The sequence below is a fragment of the Astatotilapia calliptera genome, chromosome 1, assembly GCF_900246225.1.
Source record: "Astatotilapia calliptera chromosome 1, fAstCal1.2, whole genome shotgun sequence".
Taxonomy (NCBI): Eukaryota; Metazoa; Chordata; class Actinopteri; order Cichliformes; family Cichlidae; genus Astatotilapia; species Astatotilapia calliptera.
The window spans coordinates 25,107,067-25,129,000 of record NC_039302.1 but is presented as its reverse complement, the minus strand read 5'-3'; the positions used below and the strand labels follow the sequence as shown (position 1 = coordinate 25,129,000).

At 39.5% G+C, this 21,934-nt stretch overlaps 1 protein-coding gene across 9 annotated transcripts in view; it reads left to right on the top strand.

Moving 5' to 3' along the window:
- Positions 1 to 21,934, top strand: part of esrrga (estrogen-related receptor gamma a) — a 164,379-nt gene that overhangs the window by 98,652 nt on the left and 43,793 nt on the right. For 8 of the 9 annotated variants that reach the window (XM_026171499.1, XM_026171490.1, XM_026171508.1 and 5 more), the window contains 2 exons: positions 8,536 to 8,694; positions 20,112 to 20,536. In XM_026171499.1, coding sequence (XP_026027284.1) covers positions 8,537 to 8,694; positions 20,112 to 20,536 — 583 coding nt within the window. In that variant the 5' untranslated portion in view covers position 8,536. The other variant, XM_026171515.1, reaches the window with a different exon arrangement.

The following is a 21,934-nucleotide window of genomic DNA, read 5'->3' as shown; positions in this document are numbered from 1 at the left end:
CAAAGAGAGATTGCGTAAATTAAAATCCTTTTAATCTCCTTATAAAATCATTTACTTAATTCATCTGTCAAAGCATGTCAATATGTGCCGTGCTGATTTGCTGGCTGCGCGCGCGTGTGTGTGTCTGTGAGTGTGTGAGCGTGCAATTTGCATCTGTTTGTTGCCATCCGCGGTTTCGTGCCTGCATGCTCCCATTTTGTATGTGTGACCTATTGATGGCCTATATGAGGAAGTGTTGTTCTTTTTGTCTCTTTGCCTGCCTGTCTGTCCCTATGGAATTTGTTGTCTGTCAGTTTTTTTGCATTTGCCTGCAAACACACGCGCAGAGAAACGCACGCACTCATGCTTACGGCGGCCTCGCTCTCATGTGAAGGGTCCGGGCATTCCAGTGGTAATTTGGTCCCGTAAAGAGAAAGAGAGAGGTAGAGAGTGTGAGAGAGAGAGAGAGAGAGAGAGAGAGAGAGAGAGACGCAATGAGAGAGACAGACAGAGCGAAGTGGGAAGGAAGGGAGGGGGTTTGCTTTTGTCTGACACCAGCACTCAGGAGGTCCGCTGGACACACGTGTAAGCATGAATGCCCACAGCAACACACACTCTTAACACTAATGCATAACAATAAACACACAGATCATACCATTTGCAGGTTAAAGTTATCACAATGTTAAAAATGCAGTGACTTATTCTTACACACACACATGCGTCTACATATGTGGATGTAGATATTAAAAATGCATTGTCTCACACACACTTAGAAAGCCACTGAGAGATGACAGAGCAAAATGGGATGAGCCTTGATGATGTGAATTTGTCTGATTTATGTCCAATCCATCAGTGCTCTGTGTGTGTCTGAGTATGTCACGGGTCAGTGCCGGCCTTTATGTGTTGAAAGAGCAGTAAGGGAGACTGTACCAGATGTGACACAAACACACACACACACGCACACACACTGCAATTAGCCATTTTGCCACACTGGTGGTGAATCTGTATGTGTGTGTGTGTGTGTTTGTGTGTGTGTGTGTGTGTGTTTGTGTGTGAATGCACGGTTGAATGCCAAAGCAGTGATCAAAAAAAAGAGAGCGAGAGAGTGATATATAGTGAGAGGCAATGTCGCTCATCTTATCTCCTCTTCTCCTCTCCACAGCGCTCATCCTCTCATTCCCCACGTTCCATCATCCATACATCTCCGTCATCCATACATCAAAATGTGAATTCAATTATTACTATTATCACGTTCTATCAAATCATTTATGCTCTGTCTGAGAATTACTCTCCGTAATGCTGCTGACTTTTCCGTCTTTTCAAATCTGCTATGACCAAGTATATAGTTTCAAGAAATGCAGAATAAAAAGAGGATGTTTTGCACCTGTGCAAATTTGAACTGTGTCAAAAGCACACAGGTCCCTTTGTAGATGCATCTGCTTGATTTTAACAAACGTTGCTTTAAACTAAATTACGTTTTCTTAGAATTGCTATATACATTGTGAGGTTTCTTTGGTGTCTGTGTTATTATTGTTTTCAGAAAAGGAGTCACTAAATTTGAATTTTATCAAGTTCAACCAGATGAGCTATTGAGTTACGCTTTAGATCCGGTGACTGGTGTATGCATGAGTGTGTGCGTACCCATCGTGTTGTGCTTAGGGCTTCTAATGCTGCTCCTCAGTCCTAATAGGAGGAGACAGCGCAGACCGGGCCACAATAGAGCAGATTTAGATGGAGAGGTGAGGTGTGTGTATGTCTCTATGTGTGTGTGTAAAGTGTAAAAGTGTGTCCATGAGTTAAAGAGGATCACGAGAATGGTGAAGGTTCAAACCCCTTGTCTGTCTATGGCACTTTTCTGTTGTGCTGCCCATGGGGAGAGCCCTATGGTTTCGCTGCTTGGGTTGTTCTCTCCCTCTGCACGGCCAAGCTGAAAGTATGATTAAATTGTCATTGTTTCGACAGTGTGTAAGAGGGGTTCAAAAAGACAAAAAAGGGAAGATACAGTAGAACGGAAAGGGATAGCTACTAAGAGAGAGAGAAAGAAATGAATGACCATGCCGCCTTCCAACTGACAGTGAAATATTCCTCCTCTCATCCTCCCATCATGCTTCATGTGTGTGCCTGATGGGGAGAGAATGACAGACCAGCCCACACCCCACCTCATGGTTTAGTTCTCTAGTTTTTGCTGCTTTTTTCATCTGCCTTGCACTTTTTTCTTTCACTCTTTCTATCTCCTGTCTGTGCACTAGGTTTCTCTCTATGCGAACTTTATCAGGTGCACCATACAAATAAACTACAATCACATGATGATTTTCAGAAGTATTTGTTCTTCCTAAATGTACTGTATATTCAGATATTAAGCTGCTCAACAAAAGTGTATATTCTTTGAATCAGGGAATTTTGATTTCTAGTTATTAGACAAGATTTTTACAGTTACACACTGAAGACTGAAGACTGAAGAAAGGTGTTTTTTTTTTACACTTTCTTCCTTCCTGTCCTGAACTTATTAATTTCATTAATTAAGTTTATTCCACCCGCTTCATTATACACAAAAAATGAAATGTACATAACAACATATATATGTATTCTGTGTTTTTCTCAACACATGACAAAATAGTGAACTTAGAAAATATACACAAATTGTGAAATTGCACCTCTTTAAAATGCAGCTCAATTAAACCTAGCTCCAAGAATAATTTTCACCGACAGTTCTGAGATAAGCTGCATGTTATTCTTGGATGCGGTTGTAGGACCAGCTTTAAAATCGCATGACAAAAATATCATACACATTAAAAAAAAACTGTATCACCAACGTAGCCTGGACAACATTTGCTAGTTAGATGAAGTCAGCTATCTCATCGTAGCATATTTATATGCATATTTATAATTATACGGTTCTTGGAGTGAGTGCATACACTCATGAAGTTTAGTAACTTCAGGTCACTGCAACAAGCCCAGGTACAGTTTACCGACGGATGGGTACAGGGACCATGAAATGCACCGTGTAGAAAGTAAAGACCATCGTACGTATCATAAGTTTACCAGTCTCACAAATCGTCTTCATAAATACACATTCCTTAACCGTTTATTAATAGGACCTTTGAGCTCAACGGTAATTAATTAGCAGTGGAAATAATTTCTGGTACCCATCACAGAAATGTAGCAGTGACAATAATATTGTATGCTGTAATCGTACTGGGCAATTGGTGATACAAAAAACCTGTTTTATCCTGTGAATAAAAGTATATGTTTTTGTCAATGTACCATAATAACAGAAGCGAAACACAATATTGTGTCAGGACAATTCACTATTTATGCACAATAAATAAAGGAGCATAGCGCGACAATTTCTGTTCAGCGCCAGACTTGCTTGTAACCTATATCACTAATTATGTTATGAAAATGACGTATTAACTACTAAAAGACACTGACCTTCGTGTAAATGCTTGGAGCAGACTAACCTGTGAGCTGGAGTGTTCTGGGACGTTATATTTGATCTTTGAATGGCTGCAATCCAGGCCATCCGTCGCCTCTTTGTTACTTCGGAAACATGGCTCGAACAATTTCTCTTCAACGACATAATCCGATTTACCTCATTATTCACAGCTTTTGGTGTTTTTGTGAAAAGGAAATTGTCTCTAACAAAATATGTTGATCACACAAATAATTTTTTAATTTTATTTAAGAAAAAAAAAAAAACAAGCCCAACAGCATCAGTCCTTGTTGGTCACTCCAACTGTACCAACGGTTCAGCTTTGACACACATCCGTGCATGTGTGAGAAGATGTCACGTGTTAATATACAATTCATTATTTTGCACATGTAAAAACAAGAAAACTATGTGTGTTATTAAGGCCTTGTTTCTGTGCATGTGTGTATGTGTGTGTGTGTGTGAGAGAGACAGTGAGTGAGAGCGCATTTGTGTCTATTAACTGCGTTTACGCTTTCACACAATAGTTAAATTGTATTTGACATTTGAAAAACTTTCACTTTTAGTTTGATGTAGCTTAAATAAAATAGTTAATATACGTTTATTGCTTATTCCAAAATATCGCTCTATTTTTAAAAAAAAAATTACATAGTTTCATCACTGGTAACTTTAGTAAAGATCAGATGTTAAAGTATTTGTGCATGGAACATTTATGTGAATTATGTTTACATTAATTACATTAAAAAAATGCTCTAATCCTACATGGTAAAAACGCTTCTTTTCTTTAGGATGCGTGTTCCTCTGCGTAGCTGATCCGCTCTTTTATTCATGGCAGTAGATAATTCATTTTCTCTTTATCCCTATCTTCCTTTACCATTCAGCGCCCTCCACCCACCCACACGCACACACACACACGCACACACACGCACACACACACGCGCTCCTCTTCTCCCTCTACACACACCCCCTCCCTTGTGGAACTGTCACCTTTCTGCACCCGCTCAGTCCCTATTAAGGCCGACAGCCCATCTGCCGCCTGCCCCGCTAACAGCTCCCGTCGCTAACGCTAACGTGCACACACATCCACATCCGCTCAGACACACACAGAGGGCTACGTTCAACCCCACCTGCCCTGCTGCACATGCAGTCACACGCAGAGCAACATCGTCAGACGTATATGTATATCAATATATGCATCCGCTCAGTATTTATCGTGATCTAATGATTCTTTTAATTACTTCCAAATATCAAAAAGTCTGTACCACACTTTTTTTCTTGATTTAAAACGGCCACTTTTGATCTTGCACATTAAGACTTTCCAGGCAAGTATAAGGCTGAGTGTTATCGGGAGTAAGTATAAATACTATAAGAACCATGTAAACGATCTAGAAAAGTCAGCAATTTGCAACAAGAAGTGCAGAAATGAAAATAGAACCAACAAGTTTATCTGCGAGGAGGAAACCAATGGGATCACCGGGAATTTTTAATGCAGCAGAGGAGATTGGCTAGTCTTTAGTTCAGTTATTTATTAGTGTTCATATCTGTAGGTTTATCCATATTTATGCATACAAATTGTCTGTGTAACTGCAAGACGTCACACTACCCTGACGAGAGGAGTAATTAGGTAGGGCAGTTGCTTGTGTGTGTGTGTGTGTGTGTGTGTGTGTGTGTGTGTGTGTGTGTGTGTGTGTGTGTGTGTGTGTGTGTGTGTGTGTGTGAGTGTTGTGGCATTTGCTCCCTTCAGGGATAGGTGCATTTTGCATTAGCAAGAATGGCAACTGTCTCATCAATCACTGCATCACCATGTCACACACACACACACACACACACAGACACACACACGCACACACACATATGTACACACATACCATGGCATGGTCATTCTGTTCACAGATGGGCCAGCAACACATGAGCGAGTCACTGAGCATCAGAAAGACACCAACGATCTCCTTGCTTTCACACACACACTCGCGCGCACACACACACACACACCGCCACACATCCATAGTATGTCTGCATGTGCTGGTTCTTGTGCTGCTTACATGTACTGACAGGAGCGTGAAATAGGTTAGGTAGAATCACATACATTGCACTTTTCTTTTATTCTCTCCTTTGCTCTACATGCATATTTAAATATTTATGATATGAGCTATTTCTTACATATATGAGTACTTGTGGGATTGAATTTTTCAATTGACTTATTATTTGATGATGTTTAAAAAAAAATGTAAAATGTGTAAAATTCAGATTTTCATTTTACATATGTTTAGTACTGTGTTTCTATTTTAGTATACGATTCACATGTGCTGAATTACATTTTTAAAAAGAAAAAAATGCCTCATGTAAAGAATTGTCTGTTGGCTTTAAGATGCTTTTTTTAATGAGTTTCATTCTTCTGAAATGAAATAAGAACTAGGAAAATCAGATTATGTGGTTATAAAGCGATAAAGCAGAATCTCTTTCGGTAATCCTAAACAGTTTTAGTCCAGGTTAATACAAATATCAGACAGAGCTTTTTGTGGTTTCTCTAAAATATCATAATACAGACTAATCATAAAACTTTGTAAACTCGGGTTTTCTTTTCAGATGTATTTCTCGTGGTTCGTGATTTTTATGGTTTAAACCTAAATATAATAATATATTTCTCTGATTTCAGCCCCTGTCTAAAAAAGCTGTTACAGCGTCTGTTACTTCTAATGCAGTTAAGATGCCTGCAGCCAAAATGTGACAGTTGAACCCAAATGGCTGGTGATACATACACAGGACCTAAACTATTGCACACAATGTAAACCCAAATCAAGATGAAAACACAGTACTGAACAATCTACAGCGTTTTCAAGCAAATACTTCATGCAGTCCGATTTCCATACAGCGCCTGTGGGCATACAATAAACGCTAAGGGTAATGTTGTAATATTGTTGCGGAGATACCGTCATTAAAAATAAAAGTAAATCACCTCGCCGTCTGGTTTTTAGATGTCAGAAGTGGCCCTCGTCTTCAGTCTTGCAACCCACAGCAAAGTATCTGGGGTACTTTGGTCACAGTGTTAGCACACACAGGTGGGCAAGGGAGAAAATATTAATTCAGAATGTAAGCGGGCGGATCGGGAGAAGGTGATCGAATTTTGCCGCAAACCTGAGTTACTTGTTCGGCCAGAAAGTTTTTGATTGATTATAATGGTTTATAATTCCCAGCACCACATGCACCTCATAGTGGATATACTTTAGTCCTTGGTGTCACACCAGAACCACTTCCCCCACCACCACCACCACCTCCACCCAAAAACAAAAAACAACAGAATTAATAGTTGGCTGTCTATATAGCATTGTGACACTGCAACCAAAGCCAATAAGTGTCTGAAGCAGCAGCAGCAGCAGAAAGATATCGATTCCTTCTATTCACCAGAGTGGAACTAAAACCTACATATTACACACCCTGGCCCTCCACCTCTCACTGAGCCAACCCAGCTCTGTGGATGGATAGAGGGATGGCTGTCAGACAAGTCATTGGTCTGTCTACCTGCCTGTCTATGTGGCCCTCACATAAACAGGAACCCACAGCGGGGACAACATCTCACACTCAGACACACGTGCGTATGTGCCGGTTGTTTGTGTGGTAAACACGTGTCTATCAGTTTGCGACACATACCAACATCCTGCTCTGTTTACCGATACACTTTGCTGGAGGAAACACACACAAACAGGAGTGTCACGGTGTAAAAAAAATTTAAAGAAAGACCTGAAAAAGAAAGATTATTTTATTCATTGTCTTTTAACTTCGATGTGCTCCCTGATTTCTACTTTTACATGTTTGGGATGAAATTATTAGTTGGCTTCAGCTCTGTAATTCTTTGGCAAAGTTTTAATATTAAATCAATAATTAGTCTTAGGTTAATTGGGCTAGTATTAGCAGACGTGATTATTATAATCGCTCTCATTAAGCAAAAGCATAAATGCTCAAAAGCAAGCACCTCTTCAGATCTTTGCACTATTTTTGAAGGATTAATTTCTTACTATATGTTTTCTTTCATAGTTTACCAAATCTGAATTAGTATCTGTTTTTTCTAGATTTTATCCACCGGTAGGAAACTGCTTTTCCTTCCACTTCCCTCGCTTCATTTTCCCCCGATAGTTTAAAAGTAGGGCATTCAGATCATTTTATTACAAGCCCAGCCATGATGTAATTTTTTCTTTTCTTTTTTTTGCTTCTTTTCTTTTTTTTTAAATTGTTTTTGTAAGGGATGCTTTTGATTCTGTTGCCTGTGGTGACCTTATCACCCCAGCGACAACCCTGCTTCTGATGACGGCACTGGGTTTGATTGAAGGATGGCAGTTCTTCCTCTGATGCTTTTACTTTTATATTTCCTCCATTTAAAAAGGTTTTTTGAGGTTAAAACTGGTAAAACTCGGGGACAAAAGTCTCATGTACTAGTTTAAAATTCTGATCTGTCCCCTGTGCGTCTGTCTGAGAGCTTCTCATCTTTCTGCCTACTTGAGATGCTCTCTGCAAATTGCCCTATGTGTAAATCTTGGACCTTTCTTTGTGTATTTATGTTTTTTCTTTTCTGCCTCTCTCTGTCCTAACTCTGCAGTTGCATAAATCATAATAGTTTTTTTTCTTATGTTTACTGAGGGCTGAATGATTATGTGTGCCTGTTACTGTGCCCTTTCAAGCGCGCTCTGTAATTCAGTGGTCATCCACTTAATTGTAATTTTGTGTTGAAGATTTTTTTTGTTTTTCCATTTCATTTTTGTTTGCTTGTCACTGTGTTGAGCTGAAGAAAGTATTTTATTAAAACAATAAAATGAAAAAAGATTTTGTGTTTAGTTTAGTAGTGTTTTGTTTTCTACAGCGCTTTAACCTTATCAGATTCTGGTACTGAGAAAGCAGAAACACACAAAAATGTAACTTGTCACTGTTTCTATTTTTTTTTCCTAAGTTTTATTTTGTTATTTTACCATTGCCCCTGAACAACTGATTTCAGTGTCATCAGATAGTTTTTATGGCTTTTACGCAACACATAGGAGCCATGTCTCCGCTTTACAGTCCCACTTGCTGTTTTCCTACTTTTCTCTGTTGTATTGTCAGCGCCATCCTTATGTTTCTCACTTTGCTTCTGTCTACAGAATGAACTTATCGAAGGGGCCATTAGTGAACAGCAGCAGTGAAGATAACTCCAAGTCGTCTTATGGTAAATGCGGCGCTGGCGCCTGGAGAATGCACCAGAGCTACGATCCACTGGAGGCCAACCACATGAGAGACGCACATGCCCTCTACAACCCCAGGTAAGACAGACCGACAAGAAGACCACAGACACAAAAGAAGAAAGGGGGAATGACTTAAAAAGGGCAAAACAAAAGTGACTGAATCCATAAATCTACGTTGAGTTTTCTACAAAAGTCACACTTGACCTCTATAAACCTCGGAAGAAGAGAAAGAAAAGGCAAGCATTTGGAGACATCAAAAGCCAGTTTTTATTGGTCAGGATGTGTGCGTGTTTGAGACTATTTGGAGAGAACCAACTTTTCTCCACCATCTATTCAAATGTGGGGAGAACGGTTGTGTGCATGTGTGTCTTTCTTTGTGTATTTTTTTTAATTCATATGCCTTATCTGTTAAATTAGTTTGAAGTAATTTACATTTTTAACAACACTTTTTATGTTATCAGCTTTACAAACCATCTTCCGCTGTTTGTGTCACCAGTATTCTGTATTTTTATCTTTTTTTTTTTTTACCTGCCCTCTATCGGGTTCTTTAAATAATTGCCTATAAATCCAAGTTAAGGGTGATCTTCAGTGTCGTTTGGGATCAAGAAGAGGTTCCCCACGGTACGACCAAGCCTTTAATATCTACTCTTTTTTTATTTCAAATTTTGGGAAACCCCAACTCCCTACCCTTGGGAAAAAAATAATTCTCTTTTAAACGCCACAATATAGAAAACATACAAATCCACTGTAAACTATATGTTATGATTAAACAGTGCAACTAAAATGAGAATATTTTTTCCCTAGTATATATAGAGTATCACAAGGAATTTGGATTCAACTTGTGGCTCAAGGACACTTCAGTAGTGCAAATGCGTCGCAGTGCAGAGGCTTTAAATCACATCGTTTTGTTGAAGGACATTCTCTTTTACCATTACAATTATTCTCCATGCCATCTGTATGTGCAGTCAAACCTGAACGCATGAAAAGCTTCAACCAAAGTGAAATTTCACTTTAAAGTTCTCCAACAAAACCAGTTCTGACTTTCTGTTGTTCCGGGCAGGTTTTGCTGAGGCTGTCTTGCTTTATTTTTAGAGCTTATACTGTAAATATGCTTCTTGTTTTATGTTTAAACACAGGAAATGTGTGACGCATTAAATATAGACAAACGTTATCATATCCTTCCTCCTCCTCTTTTGAAAGTTTCTCGGGATAAGAGATAGCATGACATGCCCTGAAAGCGAACGTTTAACTGTAAGTATGCGCTTTCTATATAATTTATATAATTCAGGGGTATTGGACTAGTATAAACAAATAAGTATATTATTACTGTGTTTAGTGTTACTTGTTGTACATTATTTCACTTTAAAAACAGCTGAATATGTATTTAATTTAAATAGGCTATATTAGAACCTAGTGTAACCAAAAGTGGGTTTCCCAAACTTTGCCTGTCTGTTCTCCAGATCGTGGTTTCTCTCTCTGGATTTTGGACATTATGCTTCAAGATCTCACTGACTAACATGATTATCTTAAATGAACATTACTGTGATTTATTATGTTGTTATTATTGTTGTATTATTGCACATTCTTTAGGAACAATATTGATTAGTGCATTATTAGGGTCTTGTGAAGCCCTTTAATTTTAAATGCATGTGTGTGTGTGTTCCCGTGTGCGCTGTAGACTGGGAAGTTTTAGTCCAATAGGATTTCAGGGTTAGTCTGGGTCAAGCCAATTAGAGGTCTGGCAAGCCATTCTCACGCAGACCTTCGGCCAGTCACCAGGAGGAGTGTTAGTAGCACAATGTGAGTGTGTTGGCAGACAGTGAAGTCTGGTGATGAGAGGTGTAAAGGTTTGCCAGGGGCTATGGAGTCAGTCCGTGGCTTGAAGTCACACAGTACATTTGTACACATGGATAGAGACACACTAGGCTCCAAAATGGGGAGCATTATTTCGCTTCTATGGTTCAAAACTAACTGAAAATTATATTGTTATTGTGAATTCGGCTGCCGCAAATGTGCCAAGCCTACACAATGACATAACAGTATCCCCTAACTACGGGAGAGGATGGGGTGGGGGGCAGCACTGTGAAGTTAACAACTTGAGGATTTATCTCAAGACTTGTGCTGAACAAATACAATCTGGGGATTTGCAATTCTGTTAAATTTTTAGAATTTTATTTCTCCTGAAACCGAGCTCAGAGTAGTCCTTTCTCACGGCAGGTAGCCTAACTTACCATAAGAACGGTGTCCCTCCCAGTAAGACGTATCTGTGGGACAGGAATACCAGGACTCTAAATCTGAAGCACTTGAACTCAGCCATAATTCATTACCTGTTATAGTTTATTATTATTTATTCTTATGCATGTCCATCTGTGACAAACCAACACATCCAGTGAAAATAGTTTATTTTTAAAAAATGGCCTTAAAAAGCTAACACTAAATATTAAAGTACTAACACTAAATATTAAAGTACTAACACTAAATATTAAGGTAAAAGTCACCTTACCTCAGTTGAACCTTTACCCCTACACACACACACACACACACACACAAGTTTTCACTTACACAGTAAAAGGAACACATTTTCTTACACACATATGCACTATAAGATCACAGGAACACTTCCTTAGGATATCTGACCTCCAACTGTGTTGATGGGATTTGGCCGTAATTTATATGCACTCTCTCTCACACACACTTGCACAGACACACACTTGAACAGCACAGACACACCGAAAATGAAAGAAATCCAGGTTCGGAAGGGACAATATTTAGAAATGAATTTAAATGAATTTAGAATTATAGCAGTGTTTTTATTTTATCTCTTAGAATAACTTTTTTTTCATATCACAGATCTCTACAAAAAAAGCAAAGAAATAAATTTAATTTAATTTGACGTTTTCTGGGGCCTTTTCTTGCATTAAAACTTTTTTGAATTCTAAAGAAATTTCTTAAATGCTTTTGGAGATCTGCAGTTTTCATTGGACAGCAACAATATTATTCCTCTTTTTATTTAGGCCATCAAACCATGGGAATGTGATTAATGTCAGGCAGCTAGAGTGCGCTTGAATACACACACACACTGTGCTGTAAACTGAGCCCAATGTAATCATAATGATAAAGCAGATTGCCTTAACACACAGATGGGCTTCCCAAAAGCTGTGTGTGTGTGTGTGTGTGTGTGTGTGTGTGTGTGTGTGTGTGCGTGAGTGCGTGTGTGTGTGTGTGTGTGTGTGTGTGTGCGTGAGTGCGTGTGTGTGTGTGTGTGTAAGTGTGGACAACGCTGATTGGATTGCAGATTTATAGAAGAGGATTACTGCAGGAGCAGAGAGAGAGACAGAGCGAGAGAGGGGAAAAGAGAGAGGGGGTTTCAGACACTCACCTCTCATTAACTTCCACCCTCTTCACCTCGACTCGCCCTATTCTCAATCAAGGACAAACATGCACATGTACACACACATAGATATACACATTTAAAATCTTGTTTAAGTGGAGCATGTCGTTCTTTATATTTACCAATGATATGCTGATTCAGTATTTAAATCTTAGTAATTTGCAAGAAGTTTCAAAAGTAAGAATCCTGCAGAATGCTGCAGCAAAAAGCATTACTGGGTAGTCATTTAAAAACAATACAGCCACATTTTAAAGAAAAAGGTTCTTAGTGACAAGATCAGAAAATGTCCCTTTTTTGTTGCAGTTCGCGAGATTTATGCCAGTTTTGAGCTTTGTATACCTATTATACTGAATGTAAAGTATATTCAAATACATGACATTTAAGGGAAAGACATTCATGAAGGTTCCAGATTAAAGGAAAATGGACAAAGGCGCAGTGTGAAGTGGACAGAAAGAAGCAGTCAGAGACAGACAGAGAGACAGAGATGGCGAAAGACAGTGGGCACTGCAGCAAACCTGATTATGACTGGATGTGAATTAGATTCCCTAACAGATGGTCCAGGAGCGAGACTGTAAGGTGCATCAGCCAGCAGTGAGGGGAGGAAGAGGGGGAGGATAGAGGGCATGGGTGGGAGAGAGGGAAGAACAGGCCAGGAGACTCTGAAGACGAGTGTCAACAGCAGCTTGTGGCAGGTCAAAATGGGCATTTACAGTGAAAAGAATCTTGTTTCACATTTTTATTTAGTGAATTTGGAGTCGGGTATTTCAAGTCTATCACTTTCTCTCTTTTTTGCAGTATAAATGAAGTAAAGTGATAATATACAGAAGTAAAAGTAATGAACTGGGAGAATCCTTAACAGTCATTGCATTTAGATATAAAGTAGTATTCCATGTGTAAGGTTAAATATAATCTGTCTAGATGTATTATTTGTGGAATATTGAAGTAAACATTGAAACGCACACGTTGGATGGTGCCTGCTTAGGATTGATTTTCTCTATTTTCACAGCTGCTGTGGATTATTGTACATATTCTGGCTCTGCTTCTCTCTCACACCCTATGATGGATAGGTGTAAATCATCACAATCCTGTAGTGACAGCCCAATTTCCCCAAATCTGATCTGCTTAAAGAATGCAGCTTTGACGCTCTACTCACTTGTGTCTCCTCTCCTCTCCTCTTCCACATTCCGTTTTCCCTTTTATTACACTTTTTTTCCCTTATTCCGTCTCAGATCGAGGACCATTTTACTTCACACACACATTCTCTCTCCCTACTTTTGCAGCACTGTGCTCTTTTCCCATCCCCTCCTTGCCTCTATCTCCCTTCCTCCCCTTCCTGTCTCACTGGCTCGTTCCTGTGTCACATTTGAAAGCCCTGTCATATTTACTAGAGTGAAAATCCTCTTTCACCATCTGCTTAATATAATGTGCTTTTAATCCGATGGGGCATATTTTGTTTTTAAACACTTTTTATTATACTTTTCCTCAATTTGATTTGATGTGGCGCCTTGCCCAGATCTCTGCCTGTCTCTGTATGAGAGAGAGAAAGCAGGAGAGCTGTACATCTCACTGTACGCTGATAGTTAAGTGTGCGCATGTGTGTTTGGGCGCGTGCTACAGTGCATGTGTGTTGGTGACAACAGCAAGTGTCAGTAAGTGTTTGGAAGGGCTGCTGCGCACCTAATGCTAAATGATAACACTGCTAATCCACACATGCACATAGAAAGAGAGAAGAATGCTAACCTTGATCAATGACCTTTCTTTTATAAAGGAGCCAGCCTACATTTCATAAAACTGACACTCCTGAGTAAAACATTCTCAATATCGATTGAACAAGCAGTGTGAATGTGTACGTTTATGCATTGAATTCATTTTATATATTGTTCAACTAATAAAATAACTATGCGCATATATGAGAGATATGCAATATCTCCTATAGACTTTACCCAGGAAGAGGATGTGTACAGTACTTTCTACTCTTCAGATTTCACAGCGCATAATATGAAATAAAAAAATAATAAAATACAACAACAGAACTTAAATAAACATCAAATTTTCAGTGATTTATGTATTAAATAAATATTTTTGATATGGTTAATCAGTGGCCCACTGTGCACTGTATGAAGTTGAGCCATTTTAGAAATTTGAAGAACCTTTTTTACAGTAGACAACCATCCTTACAAATACAATGACATACAAAAGATAAAGGAGATGGAAAGGGAGCGAGAGAGGGGCAAACAGAAAGGTGAGGAGAGAGAGGGAGAAGGAGTGAGAGAGAGACACGGGAGACATGGTGACAGAGATAATGCCTGGCAGCAACATACTTATCAGCCAATGCTCCACAAGAAAATGACCTAAATCATCAAGATTCCCATCTGACACACACACACACACACACACACACACACACACACACACACACACACACACACACACACACACAAACACGAGTTAGTGGTGCACTGACTTCCATTGTTGCCCTGAACATGCTCCCCTTCTTTACATCTTTTTTTCATCTTTATATATAATAATAGACTGTATTTTATGCAGAGTACACACGACTCTGTATAAATCCCTTGAAATTTTGTCATTAAAGAAGTGAATAGACGAGAAACAAAAAGCACGAGGAGAGCGGATGGTGAACTGAAAGTCTGCACATTGATGATTGAAAACTGGTATTTATATGAGCAGACTCAACATGATGCTCCTGAAAAGTTTGCAGTTTGAAAAGTACATAATTCTTAATCAATGGAGAGAGGCTGAGAACACCCGGCGTGTTTTGCTTCCCAACGCTTCTCCAATCACATAGGGATGCGTGTGTTATTCTCTAGACTACAGCTTTAGACCCAGTAGAATATCTCTCTAAGTCTTTCTCGCTTTTTTGTAACACTGCGTGTGAACCATGTATTTGCATCCGTCGCATTTAGATTCATACTAGAATTCATAGTGTCTAAACTCTCACGCACACAATCACAGACACAGGAATATAGACACACACTTACACTTCCTTTCCTCTGCCAGTCTTTACAGCCCAACAGCCCATCGGGCAGAATGTGTTTTAGCCATTGTCAAATTGATTGTATGTAATCAGGGATTTATTCTGCAGCCAATGAACTGAATTACAGGTTTCCTGCCCTGACTAACACTGTAACAATTGATCTGCTCCCTGGTGTGTGTGTGTGTGTGTGTGTGTGTGTGTGTGTGTGTGTGTGTGTGTGTGTGTGTGTGTGTGTGTGTGTGTGTGTGTGTGTGTGTGTGTGTGTACATCTTGTGTGACAGGATAGAGAGACGGACAAGAAATGATAGGGGGTGTTTGTGTGTGAGAAGTAGAAACGACGACAGAGAGAGATTGAGACCTAAAAGGAGAAAAAAGGAGAGGGGAAAGAGCCCAGTAGGAGGGAGAGTGGTTTAGATTGACTGTCGCTGTTGGAGTTTTTATTTTGTCTTTTATTCATTTTTGTCACTGAAAACAACTATAATCACCCACACACTGTGATTCCACACACATAAACCCACACTGAAACAACGCATAGCTTTTTTTTTTCTGAGCTCTATTTCGCTGCTTTTAAACTATGCAGTTATCTTGCAGAATGCACAACATAAAACACAGGTTCAACGTTAGACTCACAGGATTTTGCTGTATGTACGTGACCGATACATGATTTCAGCCACCACAAAGCAAAAAGTGGACGTGTCATTGCTTGTAATTGCATAAGAGTGGTCACCTACGTCTTTGAAATTGCTGTGTGCAATTGTTGTGTTCCTATTTTTGCGAAAACATATTCACTACTGTATCAAACTAACTGACATGGAGTTCAACAACCCTCCAAAGATAGGAGACTGTTTAAAATAGAGAGAGAGAAAGAAAAACAAACTGAACAGTATAAGTGTTGAAAAAGCAATTCAATATATTGATGAAATCATTCTATTCATTTGACTATGACAATGTAAATGTAAATGCTTTTTGCTCCTGTTCCCCTCCTTACTCCATTCTTTAATTCAATGTATTTTCTTTTATGTCTTCCACTCTTCCTTCACTTCCTCTCCCTCCCAAAGCATTGCTGGTATCATCTAGATAGAATTGTGTAAGGTTTTCTCTCACTGTTTTTTTTTCCCCTTTTTGCTTATTGGACTGTGTGTTCTTATCAGCATTGAGAGCACAATGCTTGGTGTGATGGAAAGGTATTAGCCAAGCCGAGGTAGCTACATTGTCAGCACTTCTTCCTGCTCTGTCTCTGTTGCTCCCACTTCTTCTTCTCTGTTTCTCTCTCCGCTTCTTCTGCTCTTCTTATTTTTAGCTGGGGTTTTTTTGCTTTTTATTTTTTGGAGATATGTTTTGTAAGCAGTAAGGCAGTGAAAGCCATCACATCTTTACACCATCCGAAGCCAAAGTTTGGCAACGTATAATTAAATGCAGCTTTGTCATTTTAAATTCCCATGACACTTGTTATGGTAATACTTTTACTAAGTAATGCTATTTCGGAGATCCGGCCCTTTAGAAACATTGACAGAAGAGCCCAGGGCAAGCAAAATAAGCAACCAGACAATCAGAGAAGTTATCAACAAACTGAGAGTTATCTGATTTGGTAGTGACAAGCCGATGTTAGTTCTCTTCTCTTCTTTTCTCTTCTCTTCTCTTCTCTTCTCTTCTCTTCTCTTCTCTTCTCTTCTCTTCTCTTCTCTTCTTTTCTCTTCTCTTCTCTTCTCTTCTCTTCTCTTCTGCTATTATGATCCTCAGCCCAGTAGGGGTGGGTGAAAACAATTTAGAGTTGTTTGAGGATCAGTTTGTGTTTATGGCTGCCATCTAGCGAGGTAGTTGTTCAAAGATTGTATATAATAAAGCAGTGCAAGTGCACACAGAAACACAGACTAAAGGAGCGCACAGCAAACAGCACAGAGCGAGGCAGAGAGTAGTTTCTCTAATACGATGATTGTATGTTTGTCCCCGCCAGTTGTCAGGCCACTGCATCACCCTACCACTGTAATGACAGCTTGTCATACTAAAGTGGCCCACCTTCTTTCAAAACACACAAAAAAGCATTTCTTTCTTCTTTCTTCCTTTCTTCCTTTCCTCCCCATGCCTCCACATATTCATCTTTTATGAGTAACTGTGCCTTCCTTCAAGTGAGAAATGAAAAAAAGAAATAGGCCTGAAAAGAGAGAGAAAATGACAGGGATCGACTTGGAAATGGATACAAGCAAAGGCGGTCATTTGTGTGTGTGTGTGTGTGTGTGTGTGTGTGTGTGTGTGTGTGTGTGTGTGTGTGTGTGTGTGTGTGTGTGTGTGTGTGTGTGTGTGTGTGCTGGTGTGGTCTCCCTCAATAAGAGACACCTAAATAGAATATTCAGTGTCTGCAAGAACTAAGCAGCGACTTTGGCCGCTTTAAAAATGGCCAGTTTTATAATTTGCATTACTGCTAAAATATAAACCTAAATAAATCCGCTCAACCTCATTTGCTAATCTTTTTTGTTTGTTTGTTTGTTTACTGTTGCATTAAAAAAACATTGGTACCATAGCCATTTCCCTAAAATTATACAAAATATACAAAAAATACATTAAATGCAGTAAGTTTGTTAGTGCAAAGTGATTATTTTATGCTATAAGATATACTGCTTCTTTTTTGCCGTACATGATACATAGTGCTGTTCAATATAGAGCAATCAGCTTATGTGCTAATTACTTGACTATATTTGTAACTGTGTAGGTTTCAATATCACGAGCATCAAAATCTTAAAGATGGCAAAAAGAGAATGACGTTAAAACCGTATTCTTTAACGGAACTGAGCAGAACCGTTAATACCAAAATGTGATTACTTTGCTTCCTTGTGTTTTACTGTTATCATCTCATAAAACACTGCTTACATCTTTAAGCCTTGTCTGAATAAAGGCAAAGAACGGCAAACACATTCGAGCTGTTTCCATTTTATTTACATTTCTTTAAACACCTAAAAACCTAAAGAATTGATTAAAAAGAGACCCAACCCCTTCTCTCTCTTCACACTCATCTGAAGAGCAGACAAGCACAATAAGACTGCTCTTTCAGCACTGAGCCATCGCTACATAGCACCATAATTATACTGATAACATACATACATAAATGCATTCAACCTCTCGCTCGGCACAGCGCACTGGCTGTGATTTCTTAATCTTCTTTCCTCTTCTCCTCTCCTCTGCATGCGTGTCTTCTTTTTTTATTCTTTTTTATTCCTCCCCCTTCGACTGCCATTATTTTTCATTTATAAGCACAGTTAGAGAGCGCGAGAGAGCACTGAGGGAAAAAACGACGAGATAGAGGGAAAAGGGGGAGAAGAAACTGGAATGGAGAACGGAAAGATAGATAGATGAGAATTTGAGAGAGAAGGAAAAAAGCGCCTGAGATCTTTTGGCACTTAAACTCTTTCGCTTAATGGTACTCAGAGGGATTGACGGTCAAAAGGAGGGGCCACAAAAGAGCATAAAGAGTGAGAAAGGAGAGATTAAATCATCACCATCACATCATCTACTTAAATGGTTCTACTCTCTTTTTCTGTCACCACTGTTTTTCATCCCATAGACACAGAACATAGACATCCTCTTGCGATCTCTTTCCTTTCCATTTACACTTTTTTCTGTACCACCTGATACTGTCTGTGCTTCTGCCTTTCCTTCTATATGTCTCCATAGACTCTCTTTCTATCCCTAATTTTCTCTTCCTTGATTTGTGTCCAAACCTTTCTCACAATGTCAGCCTCTTTCCAAACTGAAGGCCCAACTTAGCATCCGATAAATGGATTTATAGACACTGGTGAATACCGCAAACCCACGATAAATGGAGTCACTGAATTAAAAGAACCTCCAGCAAGGGTTTAATATATGATGAAAAAGGTGAAAAGGCCAAAGCATTCTATATCATAAATGTCAATTCACATTTGAACGGGAAAATTTCAGGGGAAAAGAGTGTTTCCTACATTACAATGCGTTTGCAGGTTTTTTGCAGGCCTTCTTTCTGCATATCAGTCATGTTAAAGCTGAGATGCAAATTAAAAGAAAAGGTGTTGTTTGTCAGTAGACAATCATCAGTCACTGCAGTCCTGCAACTACTCTTTTTTCCCCATTCTGTCTGTCTTTTGCATTAGCTGTCTGCCTGTCTGCCTTTCTGTTTTCCTGTCTATATCCATTCTTCATTCCCCCACCTGAACAGCTCCCCATTCTCCAACCAGGCACTGTCTGTGTTTTATGGGTCCCTGTAGAACGGGGATCTTTTACAGGCCGACTGGACTTTAGAAGCCCCTCGTTTAGCAGCATCCTGCCTTAATTAAAAACCCCTTTTGTGCTTTCTGCCTTTAACAATGAAAGGGGAGAGAGAAAGGAGGGAGGGCAGGGTTAGAGAGACAGAGAGTAGTAATGCGTAGAGGAAGAGAAAGAGAGACAGTCAGAGATGGGAGTGAATAGAAAGTGATAGGGAGAGAGGCAGATAGATAGTAAGGTAGACAAAGGGAAGGATGGAGAGATATGGACAGAGAGAAGATAGCCGTTAATTACAACTGCCATTAACAAGACACCAGCCTCCTTAGGGAGTGGAAGAAGGAAAAGCAGGAGAGGAAGGAGGGAGATACGAAGGGAAGGAGAATGTAAGAATAGTACTACAGTGATAGTCTGGCTCTGATTAGTGAGTTTTATTTAATACATACAAAATATGCATACATTTATTGTTTTGCATCGCGCAGCTTTTAGTAACTTTTTAGACTGTAAGCTGTGCTTGAATATGACAATGTATGTCTCTTTGTGTATGTGCTGTCTTTGGGATGACTGAGCAGCAGAGGAGCTGCTTACTGATTACCTTCATGTAGAACACGCTGCTATTGACTGGAGGGTGACGGATGATCTTGGCCCCGTGGATGGGGATGTGTTTGTGGTACTCTAGATGCCGCTCCGCTACTCTCATGAATGTGGTTTTCCCCAATGAACCACAATATATTTGTGTCATTAAATATTGCTGAATATGACTTTACATTTCTCCCTTCCCCTATGCAGTGCCCCTAACTTTCCACACTCATGATTATCTTTCTTCATATTAACATTTTCCTGTAATGTTTTTTCCCCTCTTGTTCTGTCTCACTCTCTCAGGCTTCTCTGCAGAATGTCCAGTAAGGAGCGCCACCTTGAGTCCAGTTGTCCGTCCTCTTATATAAAGACTGAGCCGTCTAGTCCTGCCTCCCTGACTGATAGTCTAAACCATCACTCCCCTGGTGGCTCCAGCGACGCCTCAGGCTCATATTCGTCCACGATGAACGGTCACCCCAATGGCTTAGACTCCCCAAGCCTTTATGGCTCCAACGCAGGGACCCTAGGACCTGCTGGCGGCCCTGGATCAAAGCGTTATGAGGACTGTTCATCAACCATTGGGGAAGATTCACAAATTAAGTGCGAGTACATGTTGAATTCCATGCCCAAGAGGCTGTGTCTTGTGTGCGGGGACATTGCGTCAGGTTACCACTATGGAGTGGCATCCTGCGAGGCCTGCAAGGCCTTCTTCAAACGCACCATCCAAGGTTGGCTTCTATTTTAACTTTGTATCTACATTTGTCTTTGTTTCGCTTGTCTACATTTCACTCTACATCTTGCCTCTTGCTGTTTAAGCTCCACTATTTAGTTTATCTCGCTTGGTTTTGTTTTAATATTTTTATTAGTGGTTCAGTTCTTCCACCAGTTTTTTCATCAAAATCTGTGGTTGTGTATTGTTTAAGATTAGACTAGAATAGCTGCTTGTTTGTTTGTTTTTGTAAATCCATTTGACAGTGTCTTAAAGACAGCAGTAAATAATATAAATAATATATATTAATCAAAGATAAAGAAACTTTTTAAAAATGTAAAGACGTTAGTAGGTTGGCTGCAGAGACAGCAAGGTCATATGTTTGAGGTAAGCATGATGCTCTCTACATTGACCTAAATGGTATCCTTAAAAAAGCTTTCACCTAAAAGTACCTAAAACCTTGATAAAAGTAAAGTGAATATTTATACTATTTTTAATAAAAGGAACATACTAATCAAATTACACACACACTCAGACATGCACACACACCTGAACTAAATTCAGGACATATGATGAAAGCCTCAGGCCAGATGTAAACCCAGATTTTTTATAAGGTACGTCTCCCTCCTCCTCTGCTAAGTGAGCCACCAGGACACCCACATAGCCTATTTCCTCTTTCCCCTTCACCCATTCTCCCCATCACACACGTTCACATTTATACATCTATCTAGGTACATAAACCAACCCCCAAAATCTACACCCACTTTTTAACCTCAACCTTGACCTTTTCTTCACGAATAATTTTGGAGCAGTGTTTGCATTCCCAGATCTAGCTGCTCATACATCACAGGAAGCGGTTTAGCCATAAGCTTGTTGTCTGTGCGATAACGTAGCATCAGAGTCGGGTCACGAGTCATGTCTAAAGATCAAGAGTTCAGGGGTTGAAGAGAGAAAGGATAGAGAATAATCCACATGATGAGAGGAGTGCCAGGAATGAAGCACAGTATACTGTACAGGAAGATTAACAACTTGATTGATGATCTTTGTGTTGTGTTTTGTTTTGTTTTTTAATTTCACAGTAGAAATTTGATGATAGATAGATAGATAGATAGATAGATAGATAGATAGATAGATAGATAGATAGATAGATAGATAGATAGATAGATAGATAGATAGATAGATAGAAAGAAGGCGGTAAACTTTTGAAAACCTTTGTGTTAGTGTTATAATCCTTCATGATTTGCTCAAGTTTTTTAAAAATAACTAACAGGCCCCATCTGTCAGCAGGACAGCCCACTTGTCAGTCAGTCTGCTACTGCAATAAGCACACTACTAGTCAGCCAGCCATCATCGATCCATTGAGTCAGTCAGTCAGTCAGTCATATCAGACAGGATTCATCTATCTGCCTTTCCATCC